Source organism: Mesocricetus auratus, unplaced genomic scaffold (genome assembly GCF_017639785.1).
Source record: "Mesocricetus auratus isolate SY011 unplaced genomic scaffold, BCM_Maur_2.0 Super-Scaffold_6730, whole genome shotgun sequence".
Lineage (NCBI taxonomy): Eukaryota > Metazoa > Chordata > Mammalia > Rodentia > Cricetidae > Mesocricetus > Mesocricetus auratus.
In genome coordinates, this window is record NW_024429184.1 from 76037984 (window position 1) to 76053464 (window position 15481).

The window sequence follows — 15481 nt, forward strand, 5'->3', positions numbered from 1 at the left end:
AGCAGTGCTCATTAGCTGTTCTTCATTCTCCTCAGCAAATCCACATTGCTAGCCATAGTTGCCTTCATTACATTACATTAATGTGAGGTAGGCATTGTAGTGGTACCTGTGATCCCAGCACAGATCAGGAGGGTTAAAGTTCAAAGCTAGCCTGAGCTTCATTACAAGACCTTGTCTCACAAAAAATGGAAAATAACCAATGAAAATGAATTTTGGGGAAACAGGTTTTGCTAAAAAAAATAATTTGGATCAAGATCTGAAGTAGCATAAGTTGTGTATGTAAGGTGGAGAGGCAGGAGAAGATCTGAAGTGGCATAAATTGTGTATGTAAGGTACAGAGGCAGGAGAATCATGAATTTAAAAAAATCCTTAGTTACATGGCAAGTTTCAGAGTTCAGAGCCAGCCTGACTACAGTGCAACCCTTCCTCAAAAAGCCAATAATGACAACAACCAAAAAAAAAAAAAAACCCAAAAAACTAAAGTGAAGTTAAAAAAAATAGTAGTTATATCCCTAGACTTAGAAATGAGTCTGGTGCTTTTCAAGATATAGGACCTTTTTATGAGGCTGTTCCCAAACCTAGAGAGGAAAGAATTAAGTTTCTCATCTTCAGAATCACTAAACTTTTCATGGCAAGACCTAGGAAAAGCTGGCAGTAGTTGTCTTTAATCAGTGTTAGATAGAGTGTGAGGAACTTGGAGAAACACACACCCCCTATCTATATATCTGGTTTTGTTGGGTAGGACATAACCCATGTAGTTTAGGTTGACCTTGAGTGTAGCAAGCTCTCTCATTGGATTTTCTTTGGACCACCAACCTGCAAATAATGATCCAGAGACTTATTATGAAAGCTTGGCCTTTTGTTTAGGCTTGTTCCCATCTAAGCTCTTATAACTTAAATTAACCTGTTTCTATTAGTCTACATTCTGCCACATGGCTGCTTTCCTCTCCTCCATTCTGTATGTCCAATTCTCTCAGTGTCTCCTGGCATCTCCCTTGAATGCCTGAATTTATCCGAGTTCCTCTTTATGCCTAGAAGTCTTGCCTAACATCTCCTGCCTAGTTATCAGCCATTCAGCTCCTTATTAAACCAATCAGGTGCTTTAGGCAGGCAAGGTAAAAAGCAATACATCTTTACACAGCTTGTTCAGATATCCTGCAACATTTCCCCTTTTTTGTCTAAAGAGGAAAGTTTAACACAGTAGAATTATATACAATAAGAACAATTATCAAGTAAGGATTGCATTCACATTGTCCAGTCCATTTGTATTTGGCAAATTTGGAGAAACTATCATCTTTGATGAGTCCAGAGTTTTATACCTAACCCACTTTATATCATAACTTGTATTACCAGTCTAATAGTATCCTCTTAGACCTTAAACCATTTTCTTAAACAATTTAAGCTTTTGTTCATTAACCTTATAAACTTTACATCTCTTTTGTAAGTTTCTTCTCTAAATTTGGTAACAAAGAAGACAGTTTAACTATCTAGTCTTCAACATCATCAGAGATCCAAGAATGATAAAATATTACCTGCATAAGCAGGAAGTGCAGAGTATAAAACGTCCCAACCTATAGAAATGACTAGACATCTGGCTACTAGGTCACCCAACGTTCTTCTGCAGCATTGGGGCATTCGTCTTCAGCCTACAGGCCTAGAATATCTGGCATACATTTTTGTGAAGCAGGAATTTTGAAGGACTGTCCTTCCCTGTCTTGAGAAAGTGTGTCCTTTGTCCAGTTTAAGTCAAGGCAAGGGCAGTTTTTTTGCCCAATGGCAAGTTTTAGCACATAGAAAGTAAAGTCCATATGGAGGTTCTTTGATGCCCATCATCTCAGAAGTAGATTGGTGCTGCTAGGAGCAGACATACCTCATTGCCATGAAAACCCTTGTTATTAAAACATCTTAAATGCCATATTCTGTTGATCTCTGAAGTGTTTGAAGAACACCTGTCTAAAATATGTTTGACCTTGGAAACATACCATATATGACTACAGGTTTGATTGTTATAGATGACCAACTTCTAACCTGTATTTCTTAATTATCCTAAACAATTTGCTATAATAGCTTTTAAGGACTAGAACTTTACATTTTTTTAATGAGCTGCATAGGTATAATACCTTAAATAAGAGTAGAAACATATATATATATAGTGTATTCCAACAAAAATAATCTTAGAATTATATCAACATACAAACTTCATTAAAGAGTGTATGTTAAAAATAACTTTAAATTTGTGTCAATATATAGAGGTTCATACCAATGTAAAATATTTGAGGTTAATAGTTTAAAAGTAGATTCAGTGATCCATCTTTTTATCCTATCATTGCTATATCCCCTGTTTTTTATCTTTTTAGAAAGAGGACCCTGAACCTAGCCCCCTTTGCTTAGTTTTATTTCCCCCTGACCATGACTAGTAACAACTTTCAACCAATCTCCCAAATGATAATAAACATCCATAATCCACTTAATGATCAAAACCTACCCACCCCACCTCTTGGGAATGTGGGTGTCTTGTTCTTAAAATTACTTCCCGTTGCCTGGGAGTGACAGCATCTTTAGGGGACACCGAGAAAATAAAGATAATGCTAAAGTCCTGAGAGAGCCAGCTGTTTGTTGTCTAGTCTCAGTGCGAGGGGAAAATGCAGTGCTAATCTGAAATCCTGTGAGACTGGACCATCTCAGCTAGCCGCTTTGAAGTTATTCTGCATGTAGAACTTTGAGGAAACTGCAACAGACACATTCTGAGAGGCTGGATTACCTGGTCAACTTGTTTTTATTGGTGTCTATCCCTTTTTTCTAAAAGCACAAACTTTTAAAGGTAACACACATATCTGCATTAACAAGATTTATCATGTCTCTTCCAGTCTTAGAGCTATTCTCATGTAGAGGGATCAGCCTATTTGTCACCTGTCTTATAGTTTTTCTTGTTTTGTTCTTCCTTTATGTATGTAGTCAAGATTTTTATGAAGTCTGCCCTGTTAAATCTGATGCTCATTAATTTTGAAGGAATCCATAGCTTTTTGTTTTTGTTTCCTGTGTAAACCAAGGCATAGCCTCTGCCCCCAAAGCAACATATTTCCCAACTTCCATTCTGAAGTTATATCCATAAAATACATAGACTGCTTTAATTCAGCTTTTTTCTTTCTTTTTTTCTGCTATCCAATGTCTCATAAGTGTTTGCTCTTCACTCATCAGCATTCAAAAATTCAAAGTCAACAAAGCACCATTCAAGATCCAGGTGCTCAGTGTATTCCTCATCCTTACGTGGCTTATTCTTTTTATATTACTTTTTCTCTTTTTACTCTTTCTTTGAAGACTTAACTTTATCTATCTATCTATCTATCTGTCTGTCTGTCTGTCTGTCTGTCTGTCTGTCTATCTATCTATTTTCCTGTGATGGTCCATACTCATTTTCTTTTCTTCAGCATCTAAACACATTTTCAAGCATATGATACCTGTTTAGAGGTTTTCCTGGCCTAGACCTGTTTGTTTGTTTGTTTGTTTGTTTGTTTGTTTTCTTTGCTCATCAGCATTTCTCTGACTGTATGAGCCAAACCTTAAACTCCTAGCTTCCTGCTGTGTGGACCATTCCAGCTCTGGGAAGTTGTTGTGTTTTCACTGAGGCAGGTGTTTCTATCTAGTCTCTGGCCTGAATAGCATTCCAGCTGCTCAAGTGCTTAGCTGTACAACAGGACCCCTTAAAGGAACAATGCTTCTGTACCCCGCAAGCAGCAAGTCTACCCAAGAGACCAAGCCCACCCAGGAGACCACAGTCACCAGGAAAGTGTCAGGCTCTGTGTTTAGAACTTTTGTTTAGCTTTCTCAGGCCTGCCCTAGGCGGGGGAGGTCAGAAGCAACTTGTCTTTATAGTTTGCTCAAATATCCTGCTGTGTAGTCCTCCTTCCTTCCCAGGTTCTAGGATATGCTTATGCTACTAAACCTGGCTGTTTATGTTTTGACACATTATTATTATTTATAATTCACTTTTTGCCTCTTGTGATCTACAAGTTTTGTTGCTTACACATCCTAAAGTCTTATTTTATATAACTAGTTATTAATAATATGATTTATTAAGAGGTATTTTAAATATGTATTTTAATATCATTGACTTTATTGGTTGCATAGAAACCAATTCATCTATCCACCCTTGTGGTAAATATTAAGATTTAGCCAAAAATTCCTTTATATTAATAGTTGTTAACTCTTGGTATTACTTTATAAATGAGCACAAAGATTTGAATTGTCCAAATTATTTTTAAGAGTCACTAATACTGATCCAATATGTGCCTAAAATCCCATCCAAAAGCAAGACGATTACTGAGAATTCGAGGCTAGCCTGAATTGCAGTCAGTTTATTTAGAAAATTAAATTGGACTTTGTATAATAATTATGATGGTATAGTTATACATCAGAGCTCTAGTGCGTGTGTGTGTGTGTGTGTGTGTGTGTGTGTGTGTGTGTGTGTGTGATTACTTTAGCCTGGGCAGGCCACACCCCCAGAAGATGGCCTGTCTTCAGTAGGACCCAGGCCTGATGACTTTAAACAGGTAAAGTTTTGCCTGCCTTTAAGTTCCCAGGTTATTGCTGTGCCATCATGGCTGAAGACTACATTTTAAGTTATAGTATTACTGGTGTTACTTACTAGGTCTGTAAGTATGCAACACACCATAATCTTTGATGGTTTATTAACTGTCCTACACTTCACAGCAAATGAGGCTCTTTTAAGTAAGCAGTGGTGGACCCTCAGAACTCCTTTTAGAGTTAAAAAAAAAAAGAATCTTCAGGAAGTAATAGACTAAGTCTAGGTTGCTCTGGGGAGAAGAACAGCCATGCAGTGCTGTTGTTTGGCCTTCGTATTCTTAGCTGAACTTGTAGGTCTGATCATTTTCTCCCTTCAGTTCATCCAGGTATGTATTAGGAAGTTCTTTTTTCTGGGCTGTGTTCTATGAGTTAGCATTCTAGAAAATGTTAATAGCAGAGTGGGCTTCGCCTGTGTAGTATAAAGCTTTTGGGTTCCTTGATGGCTGTATGACAGGTATCTGTACACAACACCTCATTGTCCAGCTGTGGGATATCACATGAAGGTGACACAGGGACACATAGAAAATAGTTAATGTATTTTTTCTGTGTTAGTGACCTTTACATGTACAATGTAATTATTGACTAACTGATGTATAAATGAGCCACAGGCCTAGATACAGTTGTTATAAGAAGATAATTGACCTTTAGAGTTAATTGTATTAGAATTTTGTTATATTTGTTATTTATGGTAAATGAGCTTTAGGCAATCTTAAACATAATTTCTAATATATAGAATACCTAGATATTTCTTAGTAACTTGTTTTAATAAGCTGACTCTCTTCCTATTTTCTTTTTAAAAGTTAATTGTTAAAAGTTGCATCAACTGTTAGTATTTTCTCTTTAAAACTGTATATTAGAAATGGAAGCCTTATTTATTTCATACAAATCTTTCTTCCTTGACTTATGTAAATAAATAACATAAATATGTATTGAATACAAAATCACATTTACATTTCATCTGATGTTCTGTTTCTTTTTTCTCCATTGGCAACTTATACTGTTGTTTTTATATATGGTAATACTTTTAAAAAATCTACCTCCCCCATTTCTTTTCTCCTCACCTTCCTCTCGTCTGTGACAGGATCTTATGTAACCCTTGTTGGCCTTGGCTTATAGCTACAGATGACCTTGAACCAAGAATTACTTCTAACAATTTGGGTGAGGGTGACATGAGGGATGTGCATACCATGGCATGTTTGTAGTGATCAGACAGCCCCAGGTGTTGGTCTCCACCATTCCATACTGTTTGAGATAGTATCTCTCTTGTTCATTGATGCATAGCCAGAGAGTTGGCCTGTGAGCTCCTGGGGTTCTTGCTCTGCCCTGCATCTTCAGTAGGAACACTAGGATTGCAGAGAAGCTAAAGAGCCTGGACTTAACATGGGTTCTGGGGATTCAGAAGTGGTTCTCTACATTTGCACAACAAACACTTTACCTATTAATCATCTTCTCAGCCCTAGCCTGTTGCTTTTGTTGATGGGCTATGCATATGGGGCAAACACATTTTAACAGTGTATAGCGATGAGCTGGTCCTTCCTACCCTAGATCTTTCAGTTCTTTTTCAGAAGCAGCTGGCAGTGCCTTCATGGTTTCCTGTGTCTTACTTTCCTGTGGTTCTCTTTCTGAAGACATGACAGAGAAGTCGTGACTATCAGCACCACCCCGTGTTTCTGACAGCTTTATGTGTTTAGTCAGGAGTACATTCTGTGAATATAGTATCATTGCTATTTCAGCTCTGTCTTTTAGTTTTTGTCATTATTCTTGTGTGTGTGTGTGTGTGTGTGTGTGTGTGTGTGTCTGTGTGTGTGTCAGCCTCTGAGTATGTATGTGAGAGTACAGGTTCCTGTGGAGACCAGAGGTATCAGTTCTCCTTGGAGCTTGAATTACAGGGGTTGAGAATTGCTCATCATGGGTGCTGGGAACTGAACCCAGGTCCTCTGAAAGAGCCACATATGCGCTTGGCTGTTCTGGAACTCATTCTGTAGACCAGGCTGGCCTATCTCTGCCTCCTGAGTGCTGGGATTAAAGGGGTGCCTGGCTTTATTAATGTATTTTATCATTTACATTTGCTTCAGTTTTAATGATTTCTTGATTATTAGTTGATAAAGATACACTTTCATGTTAGTTTAAAATTAAACAATTCCATTTTAAAACATGTTTGAACTATTAATAGTGTATTCTCTGTATATTTATGTTGTTTGTGAAAATAATCCTTATTATGTTACTATAAATCAAACAAAATACCTTTTGTGTATGGTTTACTCTATGTAGTTGAGGCTTCAAACATCATCTTGTAACCCCAATCTGTTGAGTGCTGGAGTTACAACTGAACCACACCACCCTCTACTCCTGAAATTATTAACTGTGTTTTATTAAGGTGATATGAAAAACAAGTTGGGTGAAGAAACATTAAGAAATGTCCTTAAGATGGGGTTGGAGAGATGGCTCAGTGGCCAAGACACTGGCTGCTCTTCAGAGGACCTGGGTTCATTTCCATTTCCCACATGGCAGCTCACTACTCTCCAGCTGCAGGGGATCGACATCCTCACACAGATGTATACAGACAAAAGAGCAATGCGCATAAAATAAAAATAGTTTTTGTTAAGAATGCTGAAAGTAGGAAACAGCACACCAAATGGATATTCAGTACCAAATGCTCAGCCCTGAAAACATACGTACGAGTAAGATTATGTAAACTGAGGTTGTGTTCTGTGTCTAAGAAGACACATAACTTTATCTGAGGAGCAGCCTGTCTTTGTCCTTTTGACCTAGTCTCAAATCCAGACTCCTGTGTAAATTAGGAAGCTTGAAATCAGAATGGGAACCCTCATTTTCAGATTCTTTGCCTTTGCGTTTGATCTTACATGAACCATATAGAATGCCAGCAATATTTTCGTTCGTGTCTTATGTATGCAGCCATAATTTTTAACATAAAAATTGTGTGAAAAGTATAATAAAAATCTTAATGGTAGTTCGGTTCTTTTAGATTTTACCTTAGTGGATCATGAAAGTTAGGAGCAAAATGAGATTAACTTGGTGGAACAATGGTTTCCTACTATGTATTATTAAGTGAGTATAGTTTGATATTAATCTTTTAATTTTTAATAATTATTTCAAGTTAAAAATGAAAATGGTGCCGGGCGTTGGTGGTGCACGCCTATAATCCCAGCACTTGGGAGGCAGAGGCAGGCGGATCTCTGTGAGTTCGAGGCCAGTCTAGTCTACAAAGTGAGTTCTAGGATAGCCTCCAAAGCTACAGAGAAACCCTGCCTCAAACAAAACAAAAAAATGAAAATGGTACTTGGAAGAAACAAGTGGCTGGTGTAAGTTCTCCCATATCTGCAGGCAGTTCAGGAGGGCAAAGTGAAGACTACTTTCAAACAACTGCAGTTTTGAAAGTCCTGTTTTCTGATAGGCAGAGGAAAACACCAGCCAACACTTTTCTTCTCACCAGGTTCAATTATAGGCGACTGTCTACAAGGCAGCTTTAACTTGACCTAGCTTTAAAGCAAATGCTCATGTTATTATTATTTCATTTTATAGATTGCACAAGGCCATTTTCATGCATTACAATAAGCGTATTTCCTTCTTTATGTACTTGACTTCCTTCTGAGCTTTTAGACTGAACTTTCTCCCACGTGTAGTCATTCCTTTGGGAGCTGAACTTCTCAAGATGCTCAGATCCAGTATGTGATCAAGAGTGACATTATCATGTAGGGGATTCTGTGAATAATTTTGGGAGGAGGTTCTGGGTTTTTAAATGAATCTTCAATTTACTGTCTGCAGTATTAGGGAGTATTAAATGATGTTGAACTGATGTTTCAATTTTCAGACGAAAGCTGGCCAGTTTATGAGAAGCAGAAAAGAAATGCTTAAGATTGCTTCGCTTTGTTCACTTTTAAAAACGTAGTATTTCAGGTTAGTTGACATGGTGATGTACTCCCATTACCTGAGAGGCAGTGACAGTATCAGCTCATGGGGTCATTCTTCATTGCATCCTTGTGGCAGCAACCCCTCCCATCCCCCAAAACAAAACAAAACTCCCCCAAACTAGAAAAAAGGGAAGTCAATCAATGTTATGTTTGCTGAGCCAAATTCTCTTTTGATTAAAGTTTCGTGCCTAAATACATTCTGTAGGTAGAAATCAATCTTTTTTTTCTAGTACGAGGAAGTATTAAATGAATTTGATATTTGGGTTGAAGACTGAGTGTTTTGTTTCTTTTGTACTTTTAGAACATATAAATTTTATCATTTGCAGTTGACTGTCTTGTAACTTTAAAGTTTTTAATGGTCAATAGAGACAAGTCTGATGTGGATTGTATTGTGACAGACCATAGAGGACACCTCCAGTGACAGATTCCATAAGGAAAATTAATAATCTGGGTACAGTAGCACACCTTTAATACCAGCATGGCAGAGGCAGGATAAACTCTTAAGTGCAAAGATAAATGGAGCTACATAGAGAGACTCTGTCTCCAAAACAACAACAAGAAGAAAACACAACCTCCACAGGAAACCTCTCAGATTACAATAAGAGATTGTACAGTGTAAAACCTGTCTGGCTCCATTTCAGACACTAAAGAGAACTTGCATCATCAGCTACAACCAAGGTTTCCTTTGTGAGCATAGTGGGCACACAGGATGAGTAGTAGTAGTAACTTAAGAAAATGCCAAGTGCTAGATCTCATTGAATAAGTATCATTGGGACCACTGAGAAAGCCTTCCCCTCCAGCCCTTTTCTTGGGAGGTTTCTCCAGCCATCATGATGTGTAAAGAGAACTGTGTTTGTGAAAAGCATGAAGATTGCTGGAACTCCTACCTGCTCACCTGAGAACCACTGGATTTTGAATACAGGATAAGTGAAGACTTGGGTCTTCAAACTTCAGCTGCATGTATATTTCCCCTTGCTACTCAGGATGTAGAGAGAGGAGAATCAAAAGTTAGAGACTAGCCTGGGCTACATAATGACTCGAATAAGCTTTAGCAAAGCAGTGGGCTGGAGGTACAGAGAGCTGACTGGTGCAAAGTCTGATTCCAGTTTCAGAACTGCAAAGCGACACCACCACCCCTTAAACATGGGGATATGGGATTATTTGACCATAGTGTCGTGCCAAAAACAGTCTTTGGGGACCTGTAGGTTTCTACCTTATATCTCTCTCTCACTTCAGTGCTTGCTCCCCCTTCCTCTTCACAGAAAAGGTAAATTCCACTCCTCTCCATTGCTACATCGAAGCAAAGTAAACAGGTTTGCATTCTACACAATCCAGTTAGTACATGTTTGCATATTTCTTGCACTCTTTTAATGCTACTTGATAGATAAGTGCACAGAAATTAGAACTCTGGGGACACATCATTAATACTTTTGTAAAAAATGCTGCTACAATTACAGGTCCTTTTGGAATAAATCATGGGATTGAACTTCATTCAGATGTGGTGGAATATGCCAAGGAAAAACTGGAGAGCTTCATCAAAAATAGCGATAGCTTTGATAAGTAAGTACTTCTGCCTGTAGTTGTGGTGAGAGAGCAGCTAATGAATATGTGCAGTGTGCCTGTTCTTGAACAGTGTCAGCTTATTGATCCTGGCTAAATGATTACAGCAGAAATCGGTGTGCTATGCAATGAGGGAAAAATGTAGGAAAATTACCATGCAATGTCTTACTAAATTACAGATAGGTAGTCTATGGTTGCTAATCTCTCATTTATTAAATGTCATATGGGTATCCTTTGGAGAGAAAACACAATGTTTGTGCCCACAGTACTTTTCTGTAACTGGTTTTAAAACTTTGGGTAGTAGTTTAACGGTCTGTCCTCTGAGTGTACCTTAATTTGTATGTCAGCATATAAGGGTCCCTCTTTACAGTATCTAGTTACTTCATAGTAGTAATTACTGCAGAAATACATCTGTGTGTATCACTATGGAATTGTGTTTGAGATGGCCATTTTATTGAATTGTTTACACTGAACCCAGACTCCCCTTCTCAAGACATACTACATAGGTGTTGATACTTGGCCAGAAGTGAAAGTAAAGATTTGAATTGTAATCACATTGAAATTCTCCCTTTACAGTTTTATGGAATAAAGGCTCTTATTCTTGAGTTAGAGTAAAGCCCTTGAATTGAAATATCTTACTACATGTTGGGCTTTGGCATGTCATTTTTCTGAATAACGTGCTATAGAGAAAGCCTAAAAAGGATAGGAAGCACACGTTTAGAACACAGTCCCTACACAACAAGGTTTCAATGTAAAACTGACCCATGTCAGCTCCAACTGTAGCTGCCAGTGTGGGAAACAGAGCGTGTGTGTGTGTGTGTTGTGTGTCAGGGTGGGGTGCTTCTGGGCTACCACATGGGCTGTCAGCTCAGAGAGCATACCTAGAAGAGAGTTCCAGAAGCCAAGAACACCCTAAAAGTCTTCTGGGGAGTATATTTTCCTTTTCTGCCCTTTTACACTTCTCCTTACCCTTTAATTTTTGTTTCCTTCATTGTTGTGGGTTTGTGTCTGTGCTGGTATGAATGATGCTTGAAGTGGTTAAAGAACACAAAGCTGAGACTCCTGGAGTTCAGGCAGCATAGGTGTGACTGCAGGCGGATTATTCAGCACTGCGCACCAGAGGTGTGACTGTAGTGGATTATTCAGCACCTGTGCAACACAGGTGTGACTGCAGGCGGATTATTCAGCACTGCGCACCAGAGGTGTGACTGTAGTGGATTATTCAGCACCTGTGCAACACAGGTGTGACTGCAGCTGGATTATTCAGCATTTCATGCAGTATTGAGGGTGTACAGATGCTCAGGTTTTTTTTTCTGTAATAAACACAACAAATATAAGTCAGCCAGTTACAGTATCAGTTTGCAGAACAGCTTGTCCCTTGTTTAGGTTTATTATGTGTATGAGTATTTTTCCTACATATTTTTGCGTGCACCACATGCATGCCTGGCACACAAAGGAGAGGCCATGGAGGAGGACTGCTTACTACCTTGTTCTCTGTGACTTGCTCAGTCTGCTTTCTTGTACGACCAGCCTTGGAGTGCCATTTCCCACAGCAGCAGACTGGGCCCTCACATGTCAATCATGAATCGTGAAAATGCCCCACACACTTGCCTACAGGCCAGTCTGCTAGAGATTTTTCAGTTGAAGTTCCTTCTTCTCATATGACCCTAGGTTATGTCAACTTGACAAATTAATCAGAACAGGTATGAAATATTATTTAGTGTTCAATTTCACATTACAAATGGGTCTTGTATTCAAAGAGTGACTAGTACTAGAAATTTGTTTCATTTCGCATAAAGTAACAACTGGTAGGAAATTAAGTAATCAAAGTTGATTTGTTATTCATTGGGCTAGTGCTTTATTCTTTTACATAATTTCATTTTGGTAACTAGTTAGAGGATATGATATTTTTCTTCCTGTCATTTGTATTTTAATGATCTTTTACTTTATTTTTTTACTGTCTGGGATATTATTCCTACTTTCAATTAAGTATTACAATATTTACAAAACACACATTTCCTCTTCTAAACAGTTTCATATTTAATAGTGGACAGGGGTATGAAGACATATATTAATCATTAACAAAATAGGTACCAAGGAAAATGGATCATTAATTTTGTATGGTTATCTCATCATCTCTAAAATTTAGCGTGGGGAGAACAAGTGTTTAAAATTCAGTTCTGTTCTTTAGGGAGTCCAGAGCTTTGCCATCATCTCATTCATTCAAAAATGTTGCTGTGTTACTTTAAAGGTTTTCTAATGTATATCTGCTGGAGTTCAGGGTGAACACTTCACCAAGAGAGCTATTAACTAACCAGTGTTAGGAAATGTAATACATGATGTAGAAATGCAAGTGTGTGCGATGTGTACAAACTTGGTCCTTATGTCTTAAATCATATTTGATAGAAGAGTTCTTAGTGTATGTCTGTTGAATTGTGTCAACACTGCATGAACAGGTGAATGACTTAGAGCAGCTCCTCAGAGTTTATTGTATTAGGACATAGGAAACTGGAAGAAAGAACTTACTCCTTAGTGATGGTGTTCACTGAACTTCCTTATGAACTGGCCTGATTTCAAAGGTCTACCTAAACACAAATGACCAGATGATTTTTTTTTTAGGATTCCTGGGCTAAGTGGTCTCTGGCAGCAGACAGTGATTTTTTTTACCCCTGCAGGAAAAGGTGGCTCTACTCTCAAGAAAACAGATGGACTTGGCATGTTCTAGCATTGCCCTGCTGATGCTAGCAACCTATAATAGTCTTTGCATACCGCAAAATGTCATTTTTATTTTATTGAATATTTTTATTACATCTACTTACAGGAGTTAATCCTTGCCTCCCTCTATGTGGTCCTGGGATCAAAGCCCAAGCTCTCAGATTTTTCAGAGAGCAACTTGACTCACCAAGTCAAGAGTTCATTTTGTAAAAGTTCACTCCCATCTAGACTGGTTTTGGGACATTCTTTGCTGGGGATTTTGGGAAGATTGGGTGCTTAGTTGTGGGTTCTCTGCAGACACCAGGGCCGGCAGAGTAGGGAAATGGGGTTCAGCACAATTCGGTAGCTGGTGCTGAGGCAAACTTTAGAGTCTGACACAGGCAATTTATTTCAGGCACATTTAAGCACAGCACAATTGTAGAAGAAGTTTCCTGATGATAATTAAATTGGTCTCATGTGTACAACAAAGTTTAAGGCATGTTTACATGGAAACTCTTTACAAAGTACATGTGACCTTTTCCATAAAGATGGGTCCTGTTGACTGAGAAGCAATGCTCAAGATTAGCATCTAGGGACAGTGAGATAAATGTAAAAGTTTGGGGGATCCAGGTGAAGCCCTAAGGATAGCACAGACCACCATGTTATTAACAACATTGACTCCCAGTTTTCTGGGCTGAAAACTGATGTGCATTCCTGGTTTCCCTAGTGCTTATCTGTGAGCACAAGGATCTTGTGCTCTTTACATTTAGTCACCAAGAGGAGGAGGAAGTTGAGGGAGTCAGATTACCTTAATTCAGTATTTATGCAGTAAACAAAATACATATCTTCAGCTGTGAGTACTTGGATGAGTATCTAAAGAAGCTTGAACTATAAACTTTGACCACATGGAAGAGTTTGTCATTAGTAACACATTTGCTTATAGCTGTGCATATGAGTTTATTTAGTATATGTGTGCATGCACAGTTGATTAGACTCTTTGGAACCATACTTCCTAGAGTTTCTGTAAAGTCAGTAGGTTGTATTTCCCTCAGAATGACTAGAGAGAGGATTTTGGAAATGTTCTTTTCTCTTTAGCCAAATGAGCATAGTCTGCATAGTCTTCCTGCAGAGAGTGGATCCTTATTTCTGTGTAATTGGGAACATAAGTCAATCATACGTGATGAAAACAGTAGTGGGTGGTCAGACCGGTAAGTCTTCTGTCTTAGACCAGTGCTTCTCAACTCCTGGGCCGTTACCCCTGGGCATTGAACAACCCTTTCAACACAGGGGTCATCATATCAGATATCCTGCACATCACATATTTACATTACTTTTCTTAACAGCAGCAAAAACAGTTATGAAGTAGCAATGAAAATAATTAATGATGGTTAATTTCACGTGGAACTGTATGAAAGGGTTGCAGCATTAGGGAGGTTGAGAATTGCTGTCTTAGACTCTGGCCAGTTAAAACTGATTGCTTTTTTTCCCCATTGTTTCTTCTTACAAATAAGCTGCTACCAATAAACTATACAGCTTAGCTACTTAGCCCTGGTTACAAAATGTAAAGCAGCATTGTTATACGTATAACATATATCCCTCAGATAAGAATCAGGCAACACCACTGATGTGTTTGCACACACTGCACAGAATAAGGCAACTCCTGCTTTTACTTATAGTTAGAGGGTTATTTTCCACAGGTGACTTACATTTGAAAATTAGTGCTTCTCTATTCAGCTTAGTTTTATCACTGGTGTAGTCTCTTGTGTCATTCTTGAGAGAATTGAAGTCATTTTGCTTTTGTAATTCATTATACTTAGTATTTCTCAATACTCCTTAGACGTTTATATATCCTACTAAGTGTTCAGAAATAGTCTTATACAAATTATTGCAAGTTGTAAGCAGTTTTTTTTCCTCTTTGTGGTACTGAGGATTGAACCCAGAGCATTATATATACTAAATGGTTCTTCCACTAGACTGCATCCTCAGCCCCTTTAAAATATGCTTTTGAGCTGGCCATGATGAACTGTGCCTGTAATCCCAGCACTTGGGAGACTAAGGCAGAAGAGTTACTGAGTGTTCCACGCTAGCTAGCCTAGGGTAGACTACAGAGTCAAACCTTGTCTCAGAAACATTTCTTCCTTAATTCCTTCCTTCCTTCCTTCCTTCCTTCCTTCCTTCCTTCCTTCCTTCCTTCCTTCCTTCCTTCCTTCCTTCCTCTCCTCCCTCCCTCCCTCCCTCTCCCTGCCTTCCTTCCTCCCTTCTTCCCTCCTCCTTCCCCTCTCTCCTTCCTTCTTCCTTCCAGTGCATGCAAATGTACTTGCATGCATGCATAGGTGTGTGTCAGTGTCAGGAACTTGTTAAATCGCTCAGATAGGCTTCAAATTTGTGATCCTCCTGTCTCTGGTTCTAGAGTGCTGAGGCTGTAGGCATGAACCACCACACTTTGCTAGTCAAATTTTAATCTCGGAAGTTAAGAGATGGTACTTGAAAACATAAAAGTTTGTCGATTATATGTGCTAACATCTATGTGGAAAAATTTGATGACTTTACATGACTTAGCTGTCAGGTTTTCTAGAAAACATTTAGCAACCGTTTCAGTACTGTGGGTTTCTACAGTGCTTTTATGCAGTGCAAACAAACAAGCCACTGTATTTACTTCCAACGCTTTGCTTTTCAACCTGAGTTGTCCTAAGATGAGTATGATGCAGTTG

The 15481-nt window shown here is 38.6% G+C and overlaps 1 protein-coding gene across 4 annotated transcripts in view; it reads left to right on the plus strand.

Annotated features, from left to right (window-relative positions):
• Pcmtd1 (protein-L-isoaspartate (D-aspartate) O-methyltransferase domain containing 1) overlaps positions 1 to 15481 on the plus strand; it is a 75266-nt gene that overhangs the window by 40960 nt on the left and 18825 nt on the right. For 3 of the 4 annotated variants that reach the window (XM_040741553.1, XM_040741552.1, XM_040741554.1), the window contains one exon: positions 9974 to 10076. The exons of the other annotated variant lie outside the window; for it this stretch is intronic. In XM_040741553.1, the coding sequence (XP_040597487.1) occupies positions 9974 to 10076 (103 nt within the window). Of the gene's footprint in view, positions 1 to 9973; positions 10077 to 15481 lie in introns of those variants that run through there. 4 annotated transcript variants of the gene reach the window in all.